The sequence below is a fragment of the Oncorhynchus nerka genome, linkage group LG2, assembly GCF_034236695.1.
Source record: "Oncorhynchus nerka isolate Pitt River linkage group LG2, Oner_Uvic_2.0, whole genome shotgun sequence".
Classification (NCBI taxonomy): Eukaryota; Metazoa; Chordata; class Actinopteri; order Salmoniformes; family Salmonidae; genus Oncorhynchus; species Oncorhynchus nerka.
In genome coordinates this window covers 94494652-94512296 of record NC_088397.1, presented here as the reverse complement: position 1 = coordinate 94512296, position 17645 = coordinate 94494652, and the positions used below count along the sequence as shown (strand labels likewise).

Below are 17645 nucleotides of genomic sequence, written 5' to 3'. Positions count from 1 at the left end.
AGGAGGAGCAGCTCAACCACTTTAGTGGAGGAGGAGCAGCTCAACCACTTTAGTGGAGGAGGAGCAGCTCAACCACTTTAGTGGAGGAGGAGCAGCTCAACCACTTTAGTGGAGGAGGAGCAGCTCAACCACTTTAGTGGAGGAGGAGCAGCTCAACCACTTTAGTGGAGGAGGAGCAGCTCAACCACTTTAGTGGAGGAGGAGCAGCTCAACCACTAGTGGAGGAGGAGGAGGAGCAGCTCAACCACTTTAGTGGAGGAGGAGCAGCTCAACCACTTTAGTGGAGGAGGAGCAGCTCAACCACTTTAGTGGAGGAGGAGCAGCTCAACCACTTTAGTGGAGGAGGAGGAGCAGCTCAACCACTTTAGTGGAGGAGGTGGAGCAGCTCAACCACTTTAGTGGAGGAGGAGGAGCAGCTCAACCACTTTAGTGGAGGAGGAGCAGCTCAACCACTTTAGTGGAGGAGGAGGAGCAGCTCAACCACTTTAGTGGAGGAGGAGGAGCAGCTCAACCACTTTAGTGGAGGAGGAGGAGGAGCAGCTCAACCACTTTAGTGGAGGAGGAGGAGGAGCAGCTCAACCACTTTAGTGGAGGAGGAGGAGGAGGAGCAGCAGCTCAACCGCTTTAGTGGAGGAGGAGGAGGAGGAGGAGGAGGAGGAGGAGCAGCAGCTCAACCGCTTTAGTGGAGGAGGAGGAGGAGGAGGAGGAGGAGGAGGAGCAGCAGCTCAACCGCTTTAGTGGAGGAGGAGGAGGAGGAGGAGGAGCAGCAGCTCAACCGCTTTAGTGGAGGAGGAGGAGGAGGAGGAGGAGGAGGAGGAGCAGCAGCTCAACCGCTTTAGTGGAGGAGGAGGAGGAGGAGGAGGAGCAGCTCAACCGCTTTAGTGGAGGAGGAGCAGCAGCTCAACCGCTTTAGTGGAGGAGGAGGAGGAGGAGGAGGAGGAGCAGCAGCTCAACCGCTTTAGTGGAGGAGGAGGAGGAGGAGGAGGAGGAGCAGCAGCTCAACCGCTTTAGTGGAGGAGGAGGAGGAGGAGGAGCAGCAGCTCAACCGCTTTAGTGGAGGAGGAGGAGAAGCTGGCTGGTGATGGATTGTTTTGGACGTGGCCTGAGTACCAAATGGCACCATATTCCCTTCATAGTGCACTACTTTTGACCAATGGCTATAGAGCTCTGGTCAAAAGTAGTGCACAGTGTAGGGAAATTGTTGTGCGTTTTGGGACTTAGCCCACTAATGTGATGGATTTGAAGTTAGAGTAGGTTAGGACCTGGATTCGTCGACGGCAGCAGCAGTGGCCTCCCCACCTGACCATGAACAACGTGTCTCCTCTGTTCCACAGTACTGGGAGGTGGAACCTGGCCCTGCATACACATCTGACCCGTTCTAGATTTATGGATACGTCCTCTGATCTGATTTTAATAGACTTGTAGATTTACGATGGTTCTGGGTTGATCAGAAGTGTAAGCAACAATATCCAGACACTTAGAGGTCAGCACTGACGCTGTCGTGAATTCTCTATATCACCATAGCAATCAACCTATCAACATCACTAGACCGTCATAATAATGACTGTAATCAAATGGCTACCCGGACTATTTGCATTGTGTTGCACCCCCCCCCCCCCCCCCAAACCCCTCTCTTACGCTGCTGCTACTCTCTGTTCATCATATATGCATAGTCACTTTAACAACACCTACATGTACATACTACCTCAATTGGCCAGACTAACCGGTGCCTGTAGGTAGCCTCTCTACTGTATATAGCCTCCCTACTGTATATAGCCTCTCTACTGTATGTATATAGCCTCTCTACTGTATATAGCCTCTCTACCCTATATAGCCTCCCTACTGTATATAGCCTATCTACTGTATATAGCCTCCCTACTGTATATAGCCTCTCTACTGTATATAGCCTCTCTACTGTATATAGCCTCTCTACTGTATATAGCCTCTCTACTGTGTATAGCCTCTCTACTGTATGTATATAGCCTCACTACTGTATATAGCCTCTCTACTGTATATAGCCTCTCTACTGTATATAGCCTCTCTACTGTATGTATATAGCCTCTCTACTGTATGTATATAGCCTCTCTACTGTATATAGCTTCTCTACTGTATATAGCTTCTCTACTGTATATAGCCTCCCTACTGTATATAGCCTCCCTACTGTATATAGCCTCTCTACTGTATGTATATAGCCTCTCTACTGTATATAGCCTCTCTACTGTATATAGCCTCTCGACTGTATATAGCCTCTCTACTGTATATAGCCTCCCTACTGTATATAGCCTCTCTACTGTATATAGCCTCCCTACTGTATATAGCCTCTCTACTGTATATAGCCTCTCTACTGTATATAGCCTCTCTACTGTATATAGCCTCTCTACTGTATGTATATAGCCTCACTACTGTATATAGCCTCTCTACTGTATATAGCTTCTCTACTGTATATAGCCTCTCTACTGTATATAGCCTCTCTACTGTATATAGCCTCCCTACTGTATAGAGCCTCCCTACTGTATAGAGCCTCCCTACTGTATAGAGCCTCCCCACTGTATATAGCCTCTCTACTGTATATAGCCTCCCTACTGTATATAGCCTCCCTACTGTATAGAGCCTCCCTACTGTATAGAGCCTCCCTACTGTATAGAGCCTCCCTACTGTATAGAGCCTCCCTACTGTATGTATATAGCCTCACTACTGTATATAGCCTCCCTACTGTATGTATATAGCCTCTCTACTGTATATAGCCTCTCTACTGTATATAGCCTCTCTACTGTATATAGCCTCTCTACTGTATATAGCCTCTCTACTGTATATAGCCTCGCTCCTGTGTATAGCCTCCCTACTGTATATAGCCTCTCTACTGTATATAGCCTCTCTACTGTATATAACCTCTCTACTGTATATAGCCTCCCTACTGTATATAGCCTCCCTACTGTATATAGCCTCCCTACTGTATAGAGCCTCCCTACTGTATAGAGCCTCCCTACTGTATAGAGCCTCCCTACTGTATAGAGCCTCTCTACTGTATATAGCCTCTCTACTGTATATAGCCTCTCTACTGTATATAGCCTCTCTACTGTATATAGCCTCTCTACTGTATAGAGCCTCTCTACTGTATAGAGCCTCCCTACTGTATAGAGCCTCCCTACTGTATAGAGCCTCCCTACTGTCTATAGCCTCTCTACTGTCTATAGCCTCTCTACTGTCTATAGCCTCTCTACTGTCTATAGCCTGTCTACTGTCTATAGTCTGTCTACTGTCTATAGTCTGTCTACTGTCTATAGCCTCTCTACTGTCTATAGCCTCTACTCTACAGGTTTACTACACCTGTTGTATTCAGCATTTCACTGTGAGGTCTACTACACCTGTTGTATTCAGCATTTCACTGTGAGGTCTACTACACCTGTTGTATTCAGCATTTCACTGTGAGGTCTACTACACCTGTTGTATTCAGCATTTCACTGTGAGGTCTACTACACCTGTTGTATTCAGCATTTCACTGTGAGGTCTACTACACCTGTTGTATTCAGCATTTCACTGTGAGGTCTACTACACCTGTTGTATTCAGCATTTCACTGTAAGGTCTACTACACCTGTTGTATTCAGCATTTCACTGTGAGGTCTACTACACCTGTTGTATTCAGCATTTCACTGTAAGGTATTCACATGACATTTGATTTGTATTTCTTTGTCCACGGTGGGTCTTCCAGTACTTTCTAATTCCTATCTCTGTTTGGTCACTCTGCCTCCTCAGACACTCAAGTTGTCCCTTCCTTTTTCAGTCCGTTTTCCTCTTTAGTGGTCAGAACATTTTGTCCTTGGCAGGAGAGGGTAGCCTCCTGGTGGTCAGAACTGGTTCTCCTTGGCAGGAGAGGGTAGCTTCCTGGTGGTCAGAACTGGTTCTCCTTGGCAGGAGAGGGTAGCTTCCTGGTGGTCAGAACTGGTTGTGCTTGGCAGGAGAGGGTAGCTTCCTGGTGGTCAGAACTGGTTGTCCTTGGCAGGAGAGGGTAGCTTCCTGGTGGTCAGAACTGGTTTTGCTTGGCAGGAGAGGGTAGCTTCCTGGTGGTCAGAACTGGTTGTGCTTGGCAGGAGAGGGTAGCTTCCTGGTGGTCAGAACTGGTTGTGCTTGGCAGGAGAGGGTAGCCTCCTGGTGGTCAGAACTGGTTGTGCTTGGCAGGAGAGGGTAGCTTCCTGGTGGTCAGAACTTGTTTAAACATTCTAATGGTTTGAAACCAAAGATCATGAAGACAGGATACAGCCTGTCCCGAGACAGGATACAGCCTGACAGGATACAGCCTGTCCCGAGACAGGATACAGCCTGACAGGATACAGCCTGTCCCGAGACAGGATACAGCCTGACAGGATACAGCCTGTCCCGAGACAGGATACAGCCTGACAGGATACAGCCTGTCCCGAGACAGGATACAGCCTGACAGGATACAGCCTGTCCCGAGACAGGATACAGCCTGACAGGATACAGCCTGAGACAGGATACAGCCTGACAGGATACAGCCGAGACAGGATACAGCCTGACAGGATACAGCCTGTCCCGAGACAGGATACAGCCTGACAGGATACAGCCTGTCCCGAGACAGGATACAGCCTGACAGGATACAGCCTGTCCCGAGACAGGATACAGCCTGACAGGATACAGCCTGTCCCGAGACAGGATACAGCCTGACAGGATACAGCCTGTCCCGAGACAGGATACAGCCTGACAGGATACAGCCTGTCCCGAGACAGGATACAGCCTGACAGGATACAGCCTGTCCCGAGACAGGATACAGCCTGTCCCGAGACAGGATACAGCCTGACAGGATACAGCCTGTCCCGAGACAGGATACAGCCTGACAGGATACGGCCTGTCCCGGAACAGGATACAGCCTGACAGGATACGGCCTGTCCCGAGACAGGATACAGCCTGACAGGATACGGCCTGTCCCGAGACAGGATACAGCCTGACAGGATACGGCCTGTCCCGAGACAGGATACAGCCTGACAGGATACGGCCTTTCCCGAGACAGGATACAGCCTGACAGGATACGGCCTGTCCCGAGACAGGATACAGCCTGACAGGATACGGCCTGTCCCGAGACAGGATACAGCCTGACAGGATACGGCCTGTCCCGAGACGGGATACAGCCTGACAGGATACGGCCTGTCCCGAGACGGGATACAGCCTGACAGGATACAGACGGGATACAGCCTGACAGGATACGGCCTGTCCCGAGACGGGATACAGCCTGACAGGATACGGCCTGTCCCGAGACGGGATACAGCCTGACAGGATACGGCCTGTCCCGAGACGGGATACAGCCTGACAGGATACGGCCTGTCCCGAGACGGGATACAGCCTGACAGGATACGGCCTGTCCCGAGACGGGATACAGCCTGACAGGATACGGCCTGTCCCGAGACGGGATACAGCCTGACAGGATACGATAAGAGCGTCTGCTAAATGACTTAAATGTAAATGTAATACGGCCTGTCTGGAGACAGGATACGGCCTGTCCGGAGACAGGATACGGCCTGTCCCCGAGACGGGATACGGCCTCTCCCGAGACAGGATACAGCCTGACAGGATACAGCCTGACAGGATACAGTCTGTCCCGAGACAGGATACAGCCTGACAGGATACAGTCTGTCCCGAGACAGGATACAGCCTGACAGGATACAGCCTGTCCCCGAGACAGGATACAGCCTGTCCCCGAGACATGATACAGCCTGTCCCCGAGACAGGATACAGCCTGTCCCCGAGACAGGATAGGATACAGCCTGTCCCCGAGACAGGATACAATACAGCCTGTCCCCGAGACAGGATACGGCCTGTCTGTTGTATTATGATGTAATTGTTGTGCTGTGTTTGTCTGTTTCTGCTTCTAGATGACCTGGCCTCCAAAGCCAACATCCTCATGGACCCAGCTGAGATCCAGGCTACCTCTATGGATGATTTGGATGAGGAGGAGGAGAGTGGCTCAGCTCAGGTACAGACTAAGGTGTCATCCTCCACACTCATGTTCATGGATATCATCCACTTAGACCGTATACATTTTGATTTGACTGGGGACTTGATTCCACCATATTGGTGTTCTCAAGTCTAAATTCTCCCTTTTTTTTGGGGTACAGCATTTTCAATCACGTTTTATTTGTCATGCGCCGAATATAACAGGTGCAGACTTGACCGTGAAATGCTCATTTACAAGCCCTTTCCCAATAATGCAGAGTTAAAAAGTTCTAATAATTACCAAATAAGAGAAAATGGGAAATAGTAACACAATTAAATAACAATGAGGCTATGTACAAGGAGCACCGGTACCGAGTCAATGTGCAGGGGTACCAGGTAGTAATGGGGTAATGCACTACATTGTCGAAAGTATGTGGACACCCTTTCAAATGTGATTTTTCAGCTATTTCAGACACACTAGTTGCTGACAGGTCTATTTATTATTATTATAATTATTTTTAATCCATCCTTTATTTAACTAGGCAAGTCAGTTAAGTACAAATTCTTATTTACAATGACGGCCTACCGGGGAACAGTGGGTTAACTGCCTTGTTCAGGGTCAGAACGACAGATTTTTACCTTGTCAGCTCGGGGATTCGATCCAGCAACCTTTCGGTTACTGGCCCAACGCTCTAACCACTAGGCTACCTGCTGGTTACTGGCCCAACACTCTAACCACTAGGCTACCTGCTGGTTACTGGCCCAACACTCTAACCACTAGGCTACCTGCTGGTTACTGGCCCAACACTCTAACCACTAGGCTACCTGCTGGTTACTGGCCCAACACTCTAACCACTAGGCTACCTGCTGGTTACTGGCCCAACACTCTAACCACTAGGCTACCTGCTGGTTACTGGCCCAACACTCTAACCACTAGGCTATCTGCTGGTTACTGGCCCAACACTCTAACCACCTGCTGGTTACTGGCCCAACACTCTAACCACTAGGCTACCTGCTGGTTACTGGCCCAACACTCTAACCACTAGGCTATCTGCTGGTTACTGGCCCAACACTCTAACCACCTGCTGGTTACTGGCCCAACACTCTAACCACTAGGCTACCTGCTGGTTACTGGCCCAACACTCTAACCACTAGGCTACCTGCTGGTTACTGGCCCAACACTCTAACCACTAGGCTACCTGCTGGTTACTGGCCCAACACTCTAACCACTAGGCTACCTGCTGGTTACTGGCCCAACACTCTAACCACTAGGCTACCTGCTGGTTACTGGCCCAACACTCTAACCACTAGGCTACCTGCTGGTTACTGGCCCAACGCTCTAACCACTAGGCTACCTGCTGGTTACTGGCCCAACACTCTAACCACTAGGCTACCTGCTGGTTACTGGCCCAACGCTCTAACCACTAGGCTACCTGCTGGTTACTGGCCCAACGCTCTAACCACTAGGCTACCTGCTGGTTACTGGCCCAACACTCTAACCACTAGGCTACCTGCTGGTTACTGGCCCAACACTCTAACCACTAGGCTACCTGCTGGTTACTGGCCCAACACTCTAACCACTAGGCTACCTGCTGGTTACTGGCCCAACGCTCTAACCACTAGGCTACCTGCTGGTTACTGGCCCAACGCTCTAACCACGATGCTTCCTGCTGGTTACTGGCCCAACACTCTAACCACTAGGCTACCTGCTGGTTACTGGCCCAACGCTCTAACCACGAGGCTTCCTGCCGCCCCCATATACAGTGATGGGTGACTTACTGTCACTACACAGTGTTACCAACGTGTCTCTATGTATTGGAGCGTTTCATGTCCATCTGTCCTGTAACAGAGGCCGTTTGGAGCGGTGGCTATGGGTGGTGCCCTGGCCAGACCCAGCTGGCTCAGTTCTCCCACTCTGGGCCGAGCCAATCGTTTCCTGAGTACTGCTGCCGTCAGCCTCATGACTCCCAGGCGACCCCTGGCACCCCCGGAGAAAGTTAAAGTTCGCACCCTGGCCGTGGAGCAGAGGACGGAGGAGGACAGTGAGTGGCTTTTTACCTTGAATATACATGGAGGCGTATTGAGAACATCTCTCTTTCTCAGTCTTTCACTCTCTCGCTTTCTGTCTTTCAACCACCACTGTAAATATAGAGTTTAGTCGACAGATGTCAAGGCTAAAGTACAGAAAATGTAGTGGGGTGCCAATTATCTGCGGATGAGTGTGAAAATTTATTCCTCACCTCTAGAAATGGTCTAGTACTTTTTGACCTATTATTACCTGGGTGTCTAGTTATTGTACTGAACGGAACACCAGGTTAGGAACATGATGTTTTCTTCCTCTCCTCAAGTCGAGGGAAGCCATGGTAACGACGGCCTGTTGCTGGGGCGACCGTTGGAAGAGCCCGACCATCCAATCACAGAGAAGTCCCTGCTGGAGATTTTGGATGGGATTGTGATGATGTACAACCTGAGTGTTCATCAACAGCTGGGCAAGGTAAGAGGCTGAGGCGTCCGTCTGTTGGGCAAGGGAACCTGGTCTAAAGTAGTGCACCGTGGGGGTCTAAAGTAGTGCACCGTGGGGGTCTGGTCTAAAGTAGTGCACCCTGGGGGTCTAAAGTAGTGCACCGTGGGGGTCTGGTCTAAAGTAGTGCACCGTGGGGGTCTGGTCTAAAGCAGTGCACCGTGGGGGTCTAAAGCAGTGCACCCTGGGGGTCTGGTCTAAAGCAGTGCACTGTGGGGGTCTGGTCTAAAGCAGTGCACTGTGGGGGTCTGGTCTAAAGCAGTGCACTGTGGGGGTCTAAAGCAGTGCACCCTGGGGGTCTGGTCTAAAGCAGTGCACTGTGGGGGTCTAAAGCAGTGCACCCTGGGGGTCTGGTCTAAAGCAGTGCACCGTGGGGGTCTGGTCTAAAGCAGTGCACCGTGCGTGGGGGTCTGGTCTAAAGCAGTGCACCCTGGGGTCTGGTCTAAAGTAGTGCACCGTGGGGTCTGGTCTAAAGTAGTGCACCGTGGGGGTCTAAAGTAGTGCACCGTGGGGTCTAGTCTAAAGCAGTGCACCGTGGGGGTCTGGTCTAAAGTAGTGCACCTTGGGGTCTGGTCTAAAGCAGTGCACTGTGGGGGTCTAAAGTAGTGCACCCTGGGGGTCTGGTCTAAAGTAGTGCACCGTGGGGGGTCTAAAGTAGTGCACCGTGGGGGTCTAAAGCAGTGCACCGTGGGGGTCTGGTCTAAAGTAGTGCACCGTGGGGGTCTAAAGTAGTGCACCGTGGGGGTCTAAAGTAGTGCACCGTGGGGGTCGAAAGCAGTGCACCGTGGGGGTCTGGTCTAAAGCTGCACCATGGGGGTCTGGTCTAAAGCAGTGCACCGTGGGGGTCTAAAGCAGTGCACCGTGGGGGTCTGGTCTAAAGCAGTGCACCGTGGGGGTCTAAAGCAGTGCACCATGGGGGTCTGGTCTAAAGCAGTGCACCGTGGGGGTCTAAAGCAGTGCACCGTGGAGGTCTAAAGTAGTGCACTATAAATTTTAACCAATCATCAGTCATCTGAGTCAGTAGAAATTGAGTGCCCTTCTCTATATGCATACTGAAAGTCAGTAGGTAACTTGTTCTCTAAAATAAAAAATAGCATTTGTATTTGTTAAACACAATTCTCTCTCTCAGCCAGCAAAGCGTGATTGGGTGGATTTTAGAGCCAGCAAAGTGTGATTGGGTGGCTTTTAGAGCCAGCAAAGTGTGATTGGGTGGCTTTTAGAGCCAGCAAAGTGTGATTGGGTGGCTTTTAGAGCCAGCAAAGTGTGATTGGGTGGCTTTTAGAGCCAGCAAAGTGTGATTGGGTGGCTTTTAGAGCCAGCAAAGTGTGATTGGGTGGCTTTTAGAGCCAGCAAAGTGTGATTGGGTGGCTTTTAGAGCCAGCAAAGTGTGATTGGGTGGCTTTTAGAGCCAGCAAAGTGTGATTGGGTGGCTTTAGAGCCAGCAAAGTGTGATTGGGTGGCTTTTAGAGCCAGCAAAGTGTGATTGGGTGGCTTTTAGAGCCAGCAAAGTGTGATTGGGTGGCTTTTAGAGCCAGCAAAGTGTGATTGGGTGGCTTTTAGAGCCAGCAAAGTGTGATTGGGTGGCTTTTAGAGCCAGCAAAGTGTGATTGGGTGGCTTTTAGAGCCAGCAAAGTGTGATTGGGTGGCTTTTAGAGCCAGCAAAGTGTGATTGGGTGGCTTTTAGAGCCAGCAAAGTGTGATTGGGTGGCTTTTAGAGCCAGCAAAGTGTGATTGGGTGGCTTTTAGAGCCAGCAAAGTGTGATTGGGTGGCTTTTAGAGCCAGCAAAGTGTGATTGGGTGGCTTTTAGAGCCAGCAAAGTGTGATTGGGTGGCTTTTAGAGCCAGCAAAGTGTGATTGGGTGGCTTTTAGAGCCAGCAAAGTGTGATTGGGTGGCTTTTAGAGCCAGCAAAGTGTGATTGGGTGGCTTTAGAGCCAGCAAAGTGTGATTGGGTGGCTTTTAGAGCCAGCAAAGTGTGATTGGGTGGCTTTTAGAGCCAGCAAAGTGTGATTGGGTGGCTTTTAGAGCCAGCAAAGTGTGATTGGGTGGCTTTTAGAGCCAGCAAAGTGTGATTGGGTGGCTTTTAGAGCCAGCAAAGTGTGATTGGGTGGCTTTTAGAGCCAGCAAAGTGTGATTGGGTGGCTTTTAGAGCCAGCAAAGTGTGATTGGGTGGCTTTTAGAGCCAGCAAAGTGTGATTGGGTGGCTTTTAGAGCCAGCAAAGTGTGATTGGGTGGCTTTTAGAGCCAGCAAAGTGTGATTGGGTGGCTTTTAGAGCCAGCAAAGTGTGATTTTTTTTCTTCTTTTTTTTCTCCCCTTTGTGTGTTATGTCATTTATCTTGGTTTGCTAATATACTTTATTTGTGTTGTTACATTTAGTAACAACATTTATCAGTGTACAGTATATCAACCAATCAGCTCAGCAGGACTGACTAGTTTGCCCCGTTTTGCATCATTTCTTTGAACGATACAATGTTTCAAATCAACGTCAATCCAGGGGCCTCTAACAGTTCTGTTAGATTCTTAACAGGTGCATGCTGGTCAACAATTGCCGTGAATCATTTTACCAATACTTCTTGGTGTACAACTGGATCCTCTTCCTCATACACATCAAACCAACATACATGTTTTACATCTTCATCAAATGAATCCCAAGAGAACATTTTGTATGATCTCTTATTAAATGACTTTAGCCCTAATCTTATGCTATTTTGGCTTTCCTTGTTATTGCTACAATGTTGTGGTCGTTCTGATCACGTGTGGTCCTCTCCTCTTCATGTTGGGGTCTATCCTGTGGTCTGTCTGCTGTAACACGTTCCTCTCTCGTTCTTCAGGAGTGAGTTCCCATGTTCCCAAACCAAATAGATGATGTCATTTAATCTCTTCTTTCCTCTCATTGTCAGAAAGGATCAAAGCATTTAAAAAAATACTTTTGGCACATATTTCATGGTAGAAAAGTGTGTGGGTCAGCAAAAAAACATTTTACAACTGCTATATCAATGCCAGCTCTGCCTGTCTTCCTCCACATTACACAGACACACACACCTACCTCTCGTTCAGTATATATACACACAACTGCTATATCAATGCCAGCTCTGCCTGTCTTCCTCCACATTACACACAGACACACACACCTACCTCTCGTTCAGTGTATATATATATATATATATATATATATATATACACAACTGCTATATCAATGCCAGCTCTGCCTGTCTTCCTCCACATTACACAGACACACACACCTACCTCTCGTTCAGTATATATACACACAACTGCTATATCAATGCCAGCTCTGCCTGTCTTCCTCCACATTACACAGACACACACACACACACCTACCTCTCGTTCAGTATATATATACACAACTGCTATATCAATGCCAGCTCTGCCTGTCTTCCTCCACATTACACACAGACACACACACCTACCTCTCGTTCAGTATATATATATATATATATATATATATATACACACAACTGCTATATCAATGCCAGCTCTGCCTGTCTTCCTCCACATTACACAGACACACACACACCTACCTCTCGTTCAGTATATATATATACAACTGCTATATCAATGCCAGCTCTGCCTGTCTTCCTCCACATTACACACACACACACACACCTACCTCTCGTTCAGTATATATATATACAACTGCTATATCAATGCCAGCTCTGCCTGTCTTCCTCCACATTACACACACACACCTACCTCTCGTTCAGTATATATATATACAACTGCTATATCAATGCCAGCTCTGCCTGTCTTCCTCCACATTACACACAGACACACACACCTACCTCTCGTTCAGTATATATATATACAACTGCTATATCAATGCCAGCTCTGCCTGTCTTCCTCCACATTACACACAGACACACACACCTACCTCTCGTTCAGTATATATATATACAACTGCTATATCAATGCCAGCTCTGCCTGTCTTCCTCCACATTACACACACATACACACACACCTACCTCTCGTTCAGTATATATATATACAACTGCTATATCAATGCCAGCTCTGCCTGTCTTCCTCCACATTACACACACACACACACACCTACCTCTCGTTCAGTATATATATATACAACTGCTATATCAATGCCAGCTCTGCCTGTCTTCCTCCACATTACACACACACCTACCTCTCGTTCAGTATATATATATACAACTGCTATATCAATGCCAGCTCTGCCTGTCTTCCTCCACATTACACACACACACACACCTACCTCTCGTTCAGTATATATATATATATATATATATATATATATATATATATATACACACAACTGCTATATCAATGGCAGCTCTGCCTGTCTTCCTCCACATTACACACAGACACACACACACCTACCTCTCGTTCAGTATATAGGTATAAGACCTTGGACAATCACCCTCCTAGTATCGCCTGTTATTGTCTGATCATTTGAGAAAATGATATCCGGCACTGCAGCTGTCAATATCCCTGGTTCCATTAAAGCCTCTGTCTTTAACAGCTTTTATATTGGCAGTGTGCTGGACTGTCTTTAACAGCTTTTATATTGGCAGTGTGCTGGACTGTCTTTAACAGCTTTTATATTGGCAGTGTGCTGGACTGTCTTTAACAGCTTTTATATTGGCAGTGTGCTGGACTGTCTTTAACAGCTTTTATATTGGCAGTGTGCTGGACTGTCTTTTTCTTTTAAAGTTATATATTTGGGATTTGTTCCAATTGACACCCTTTTTCATCAATTTTTTTTTTGTCCAATTTACTTTAGACCTGAACCCTATAACGTAGTGCACTAATAAGTAGGTTACCATTTGGGATGAACACAGTTGAGCAGGAAATGTTAGTCTTGGACTGAGAGTCCTTTAGATAACGGTTAGTTGTCGTCATACCAGCCTGTCTGGTCATTTCTCCCTTCACTTCGTGATAACTCCTTTGTCCTTTAACTAAAGAAGATTTTGGCACCGGATGTGTCCCAAATGGCGCCCTTATCCCCGGATGGTGCACTCGCCCTTATCCCCGGATGGTGCACTCGCCCTTATCCCCGGATGGTGCACTCGCCCTTATCCCCGTATGGTGCACTCGCCCTTATCCCTGTATGGTGCACTCGCCCATTTCCCTGTATGGTGCACTCGCCCTTATCCCTGTATGGTGCACTCGCCCATTTCCCTGTATGGTGCACTCGCCCATTTCCCTGTATGGTGCACTCGCCCATTTCCCTGTATGGTGCACTCGCCCTAATCCCTGTATGGTGCACTCGCCCTAATCCCTGTATGGTGCACTCGCCCTTATCCCTGTATGGTGCACTCGCCCTTATCCCTGTATGGTGCACTCGCCCTTATCCCTGTATGGTGCACTCGCCCTTATCCCTGTATGGTGCACTCGCCCTAATCCCTGTATGGTGCACTCGCCCTAATCCCTGTATGGTGCACTCGCCCTAATCCCTGTATGGTGCACTCGCCCTAATCCCTGTATGGTGCACTCGCCCTAATCCCTGTATGGTGCACTCGCCCTTATCCCTGTATGGTGCACTCGCCCTTATCCCTGGATGGTGCACTCGCCCTTATCCCTGGATGGTGCACTCGCCCTTATCCCTGGATGGTGCACTCGCCCTTATCCCTGGATGGTGCACTACTTTTGGGACCAGCATATACTGTGTAGGTATGAAAGTGTCTTGTGTAATTTCCTGCCTCAGAATGGTTCTCTTCTTTACAAGTTGACGATCCATTAACGTTAAAAGGGAAGGTTATTTCTGCCGTTGACTGTCTTTCTGCTCTTGGCCTTGTCCTAAATGTGACCCTATTCCCTATATAAACTCAGCAAAAAAAGAAACGTCCCCTTTTCAGGACCCTGTCTTTTTAAAGATCATTAAAAAGTGCTTCTACACCTGCATTGTTGCTGTTTGGGGTTTTAGGCTGGGTTTCTGTATAGCACTTTGAGATATCAGCTGATGTACAAAGGGCTATATAAATTGATTTGTAAAATTTCAAATAACTTCACAGATCTTCATTGTAAAGGGTTTAAACACTGTTTCCCATGCTTGTTCAATGAACTATATACAATTAATGAACATGCACCTGTGGAACGGTCGTTAAGGCACTAACAGCTTACAGACGGAAGCCAATTAAGGTCACAGGTATGAAAACTTAGGTCACTTACTGTTGTAAGGCAGGTCCTCACCAGACATCACCGGCAACAACGTCGCCTATGGACACAAACCCACCGTCGCTGGACCAGACAGGACTGGCAAAAAATGATATTCACTGACAAGTTGAAGTCGTGCACTCGCGCTTTTCCCCGGATTACACAGAGGCCCGCCTGTATTCCATCGATTTGGAGGTGGAGGGTCCGTCATGGTCTGGGGCGGTGTGTCACAGCATCATCAGACTGAGCTTGTTGTCATTGCAGGCAATCTCAATGCTGTGCGTTACAGGGAAGACATCCTCCTCCCTCATGTTGTACCCTTCCTGCAGGCTCATCCTGACATGACCCTTTAGCATGACAATGCTGTGCGTTACAGGGAAGACATCCTCCTCCCTCATGTGGTACCCTTCCTGCAGGCTCATCCTGACATGACCCTTTAGCATGACAACGCTGTGTGTTACAGGGAAGACATCCTCCTCCCTCATGTGGTACCCTTCCTGCAGGCTCATCCTGACATGACCCTTTAGCATGACAACGCTGTGTGTTACAGGGAAGACATCCTCCTCCCTCATGTGGTACCCTTCCTGCAGGCTCATCCTGACATGACCCTTTAGCATGACAACGCTGTGTGTTACAGGGAAGACATCCTCCTCCCTCATGTGGTACCCTTCCTGCAGGCTCATCCTGACATGACCCTTTAGCATGACAACGCTGTGCGTTACAGGGAAGACCTCCTCCCTCATGTGGTACCCTTCCTGCAGGCTCATCCTGACATGACCCTTTAGCATGACAACGCTGTGTGTTACAGGGAAGACATCCTCCTCCCTCATGTGGTACCCTTCCTGCAGGCTCATCCTGACATGACCCTTTAGCATGACAAAGCTGTGTGTTACAGGGAAGACATCCTCCTCCCTCATGTGGTACCCTTCCTGCAGGCTCATCCTGACATGACCCTTTAGCATGACAACGCTGTGTGTTACAGGGAAGACATCCTCCTCCCTCATGTGGTACCCTTCCTGCAGGCTCATCCTGACATGACCCTTTAGCATGACAACGCTGTGTGTTACAGGGAAGACATCCTCCTCCCTCATGTGGTACCCTTCCTGCAGGCTCATCCTGACATGACCCTTTAGCATGACAACGCTGTGCGTTACAGGGAAGACATCCTCCCCCCTCATGTGGTACCCTTCCTGCAGGCTCATCCTGACCTGACCCTCCAGCATGACAATGCCACCAGCCATACTGCTCGTTCTGTACGTGATTTCCTGCAAGACAGGAATGTCAGTGTTCTGCCATGGCCAGCAAAGAGCCCGGATCTCAATCCCATTGAGCACTTCTGGGACCTGTTGGATCAGAGGGTGAGGGCTAGAGCCATTCCCCCCCAGAAAGACAGTTGCAGCTGTATGAGAAGGCCTGCAAGACTGAGCAAAAAAAAAAAGGGCTGAAATGGAGAGATTTGATGAACCATTGTCACGCGCTAGATGATGGAGATCAGATACACCCACAACATGATTTACATTTACATTTACATTTAAGTCATTTAGCAGACGCTCTTATCCAGAGCGACTTACAAATTGGTGCATTCACCTTATGACATCCAGTGGAACAGTAGTGCATCTAAATCTTTTAAGGGGGGTGAGAGGGATTACTTTATCCTATCCTAGGTATTCCTTAAAGAGGTGGGGTTTCAGGTGTCTCCGGAAGGTGGTGATTGACTCCGCTGTCCTGGCGTCGTGAGGGAGTTTGTTCCACCATTGGGGGGCCAGAGCAGCGAACAGTTTTGACTGGGCTGAGCGGGAACTGTACTTCCTCAGTGGTAGGGAGGCGAGCAGGCCAGAGGTGGATGAACGCAGTGCCCTTGTTTGGGTGTAGGGCCTGATCAGAGCCTGGAGGTACTGAGGTGCCGTTCCCCTCACAGCTCCGTAGGCAAGCACCATGGTCTTGTAGCGGATGCGAGCTTCAACTGGAAGCCAGTGGAGAGAGCGGAGGAGCGGGGTGATGATCCCCGTAGAGATCATATTCCCAAGCATCTCAGACCTTTTGATTTTGTTCCACCAAGGCCACTAATATGGCCCCCTCTGAATGTCCGAGTGTAACCCCCCCCTACCCGTGGGTTACTGCAGCTAGTGTTGCCACTGCCTGGGTGGGAGGGCACCCCACCAGAATCCATACCGGCTCGGTACAAGGTTGTCAAGGTTCTCATTAGCAGCTTTGAGTATTTCCTTGTATACTATGCTCTCTCATCAGGGGGCTCTGGCGTCCGCAGGTCCAACCCTCCGAATCTTGAGGGGTGCGGTTTTCAAAATTATATGATTTTGATTGGTCAGGAAAACAAATAGTGTCAAACTATCGGAATTGTGCTTGCCTGTTGTAGCCTGTATCTAGTCTGGTGGACTTCTTCTACTCTATCTTTACTGTAGTCTTCATCCCTGTAGGAATACCCTGCGGACATGAATGCCATGCCACGGTTAGAGGAGGTTAGAGGAGGTTAGAGGAGGTTAGAGGAGGTTAGAGGAGGTTAGAGGAGGTTAGAGGAGGTTAGAGGAGGTTAGAGGAGGTTAGAGGAGGTTAGAGGAGGTTAGAGGAGGTTAGAGGAGGTGACGACAGCACCACACTGGAGTCAAATATAAATGTCAAATACTTTCACCAAACACTTGACAGTATTTGAGGTGTGCTTTGTTTTAGCTTGGAGTTTTCAATGTTAGGACTATTTGATTGGCTTTATAGAAATTATATATTGAGCTGTATTTGCACGCATGATCTGAAACTTTATATAATGAATAATATATTTTTAGAATTATTAAATTATAATAAATAAATACTACAATAACTAATGATAAACAGTGAATATGTAATGTATATTTCCTGTTCTGTGCTAATATGGCGATTAAGAAGAATTCACCTAACTGTGATGTACAGTGTATTTGGAAAGTATTCAGACCCCTTCGCCTTTTCCCACATTTTGTTAGGTTACAGCCTTATTCTAAAGTTGATTAAATAAATACAGGTGTACCAAGCTTGTAGCGTCATACTCAAGAAGAC

The 17645-nt window shown here is 48.4% G+C and overlaps 1 protein-coding gene across 1 annotated transcript in view; it reads left to right on the top strand.

Moving 5' to 3' along the window:
• LOC115131901 (E3 ubiquitin-protein ligase RNF123) overlaps positions 1-17645 on the top strand; it is a 296244-nt gene that overhangs the window by 43374 nt on the left and 235225 nt on the right. The window contains exons 21-23 of the mRNA XM_065004357.1: positions 5884-5984; positions 7794-7986; positions 8293-8438. Coding sequence (XP_064860429.1) covers positions 5884-5984; positions 7794-7986; positions 8293-8438 — 440 coding nt within the window. The remainder of the gene's footprint in view (positions 1-5883; positions 5985-7793; positions 7987-8292; positions 8439-17645) is intronic.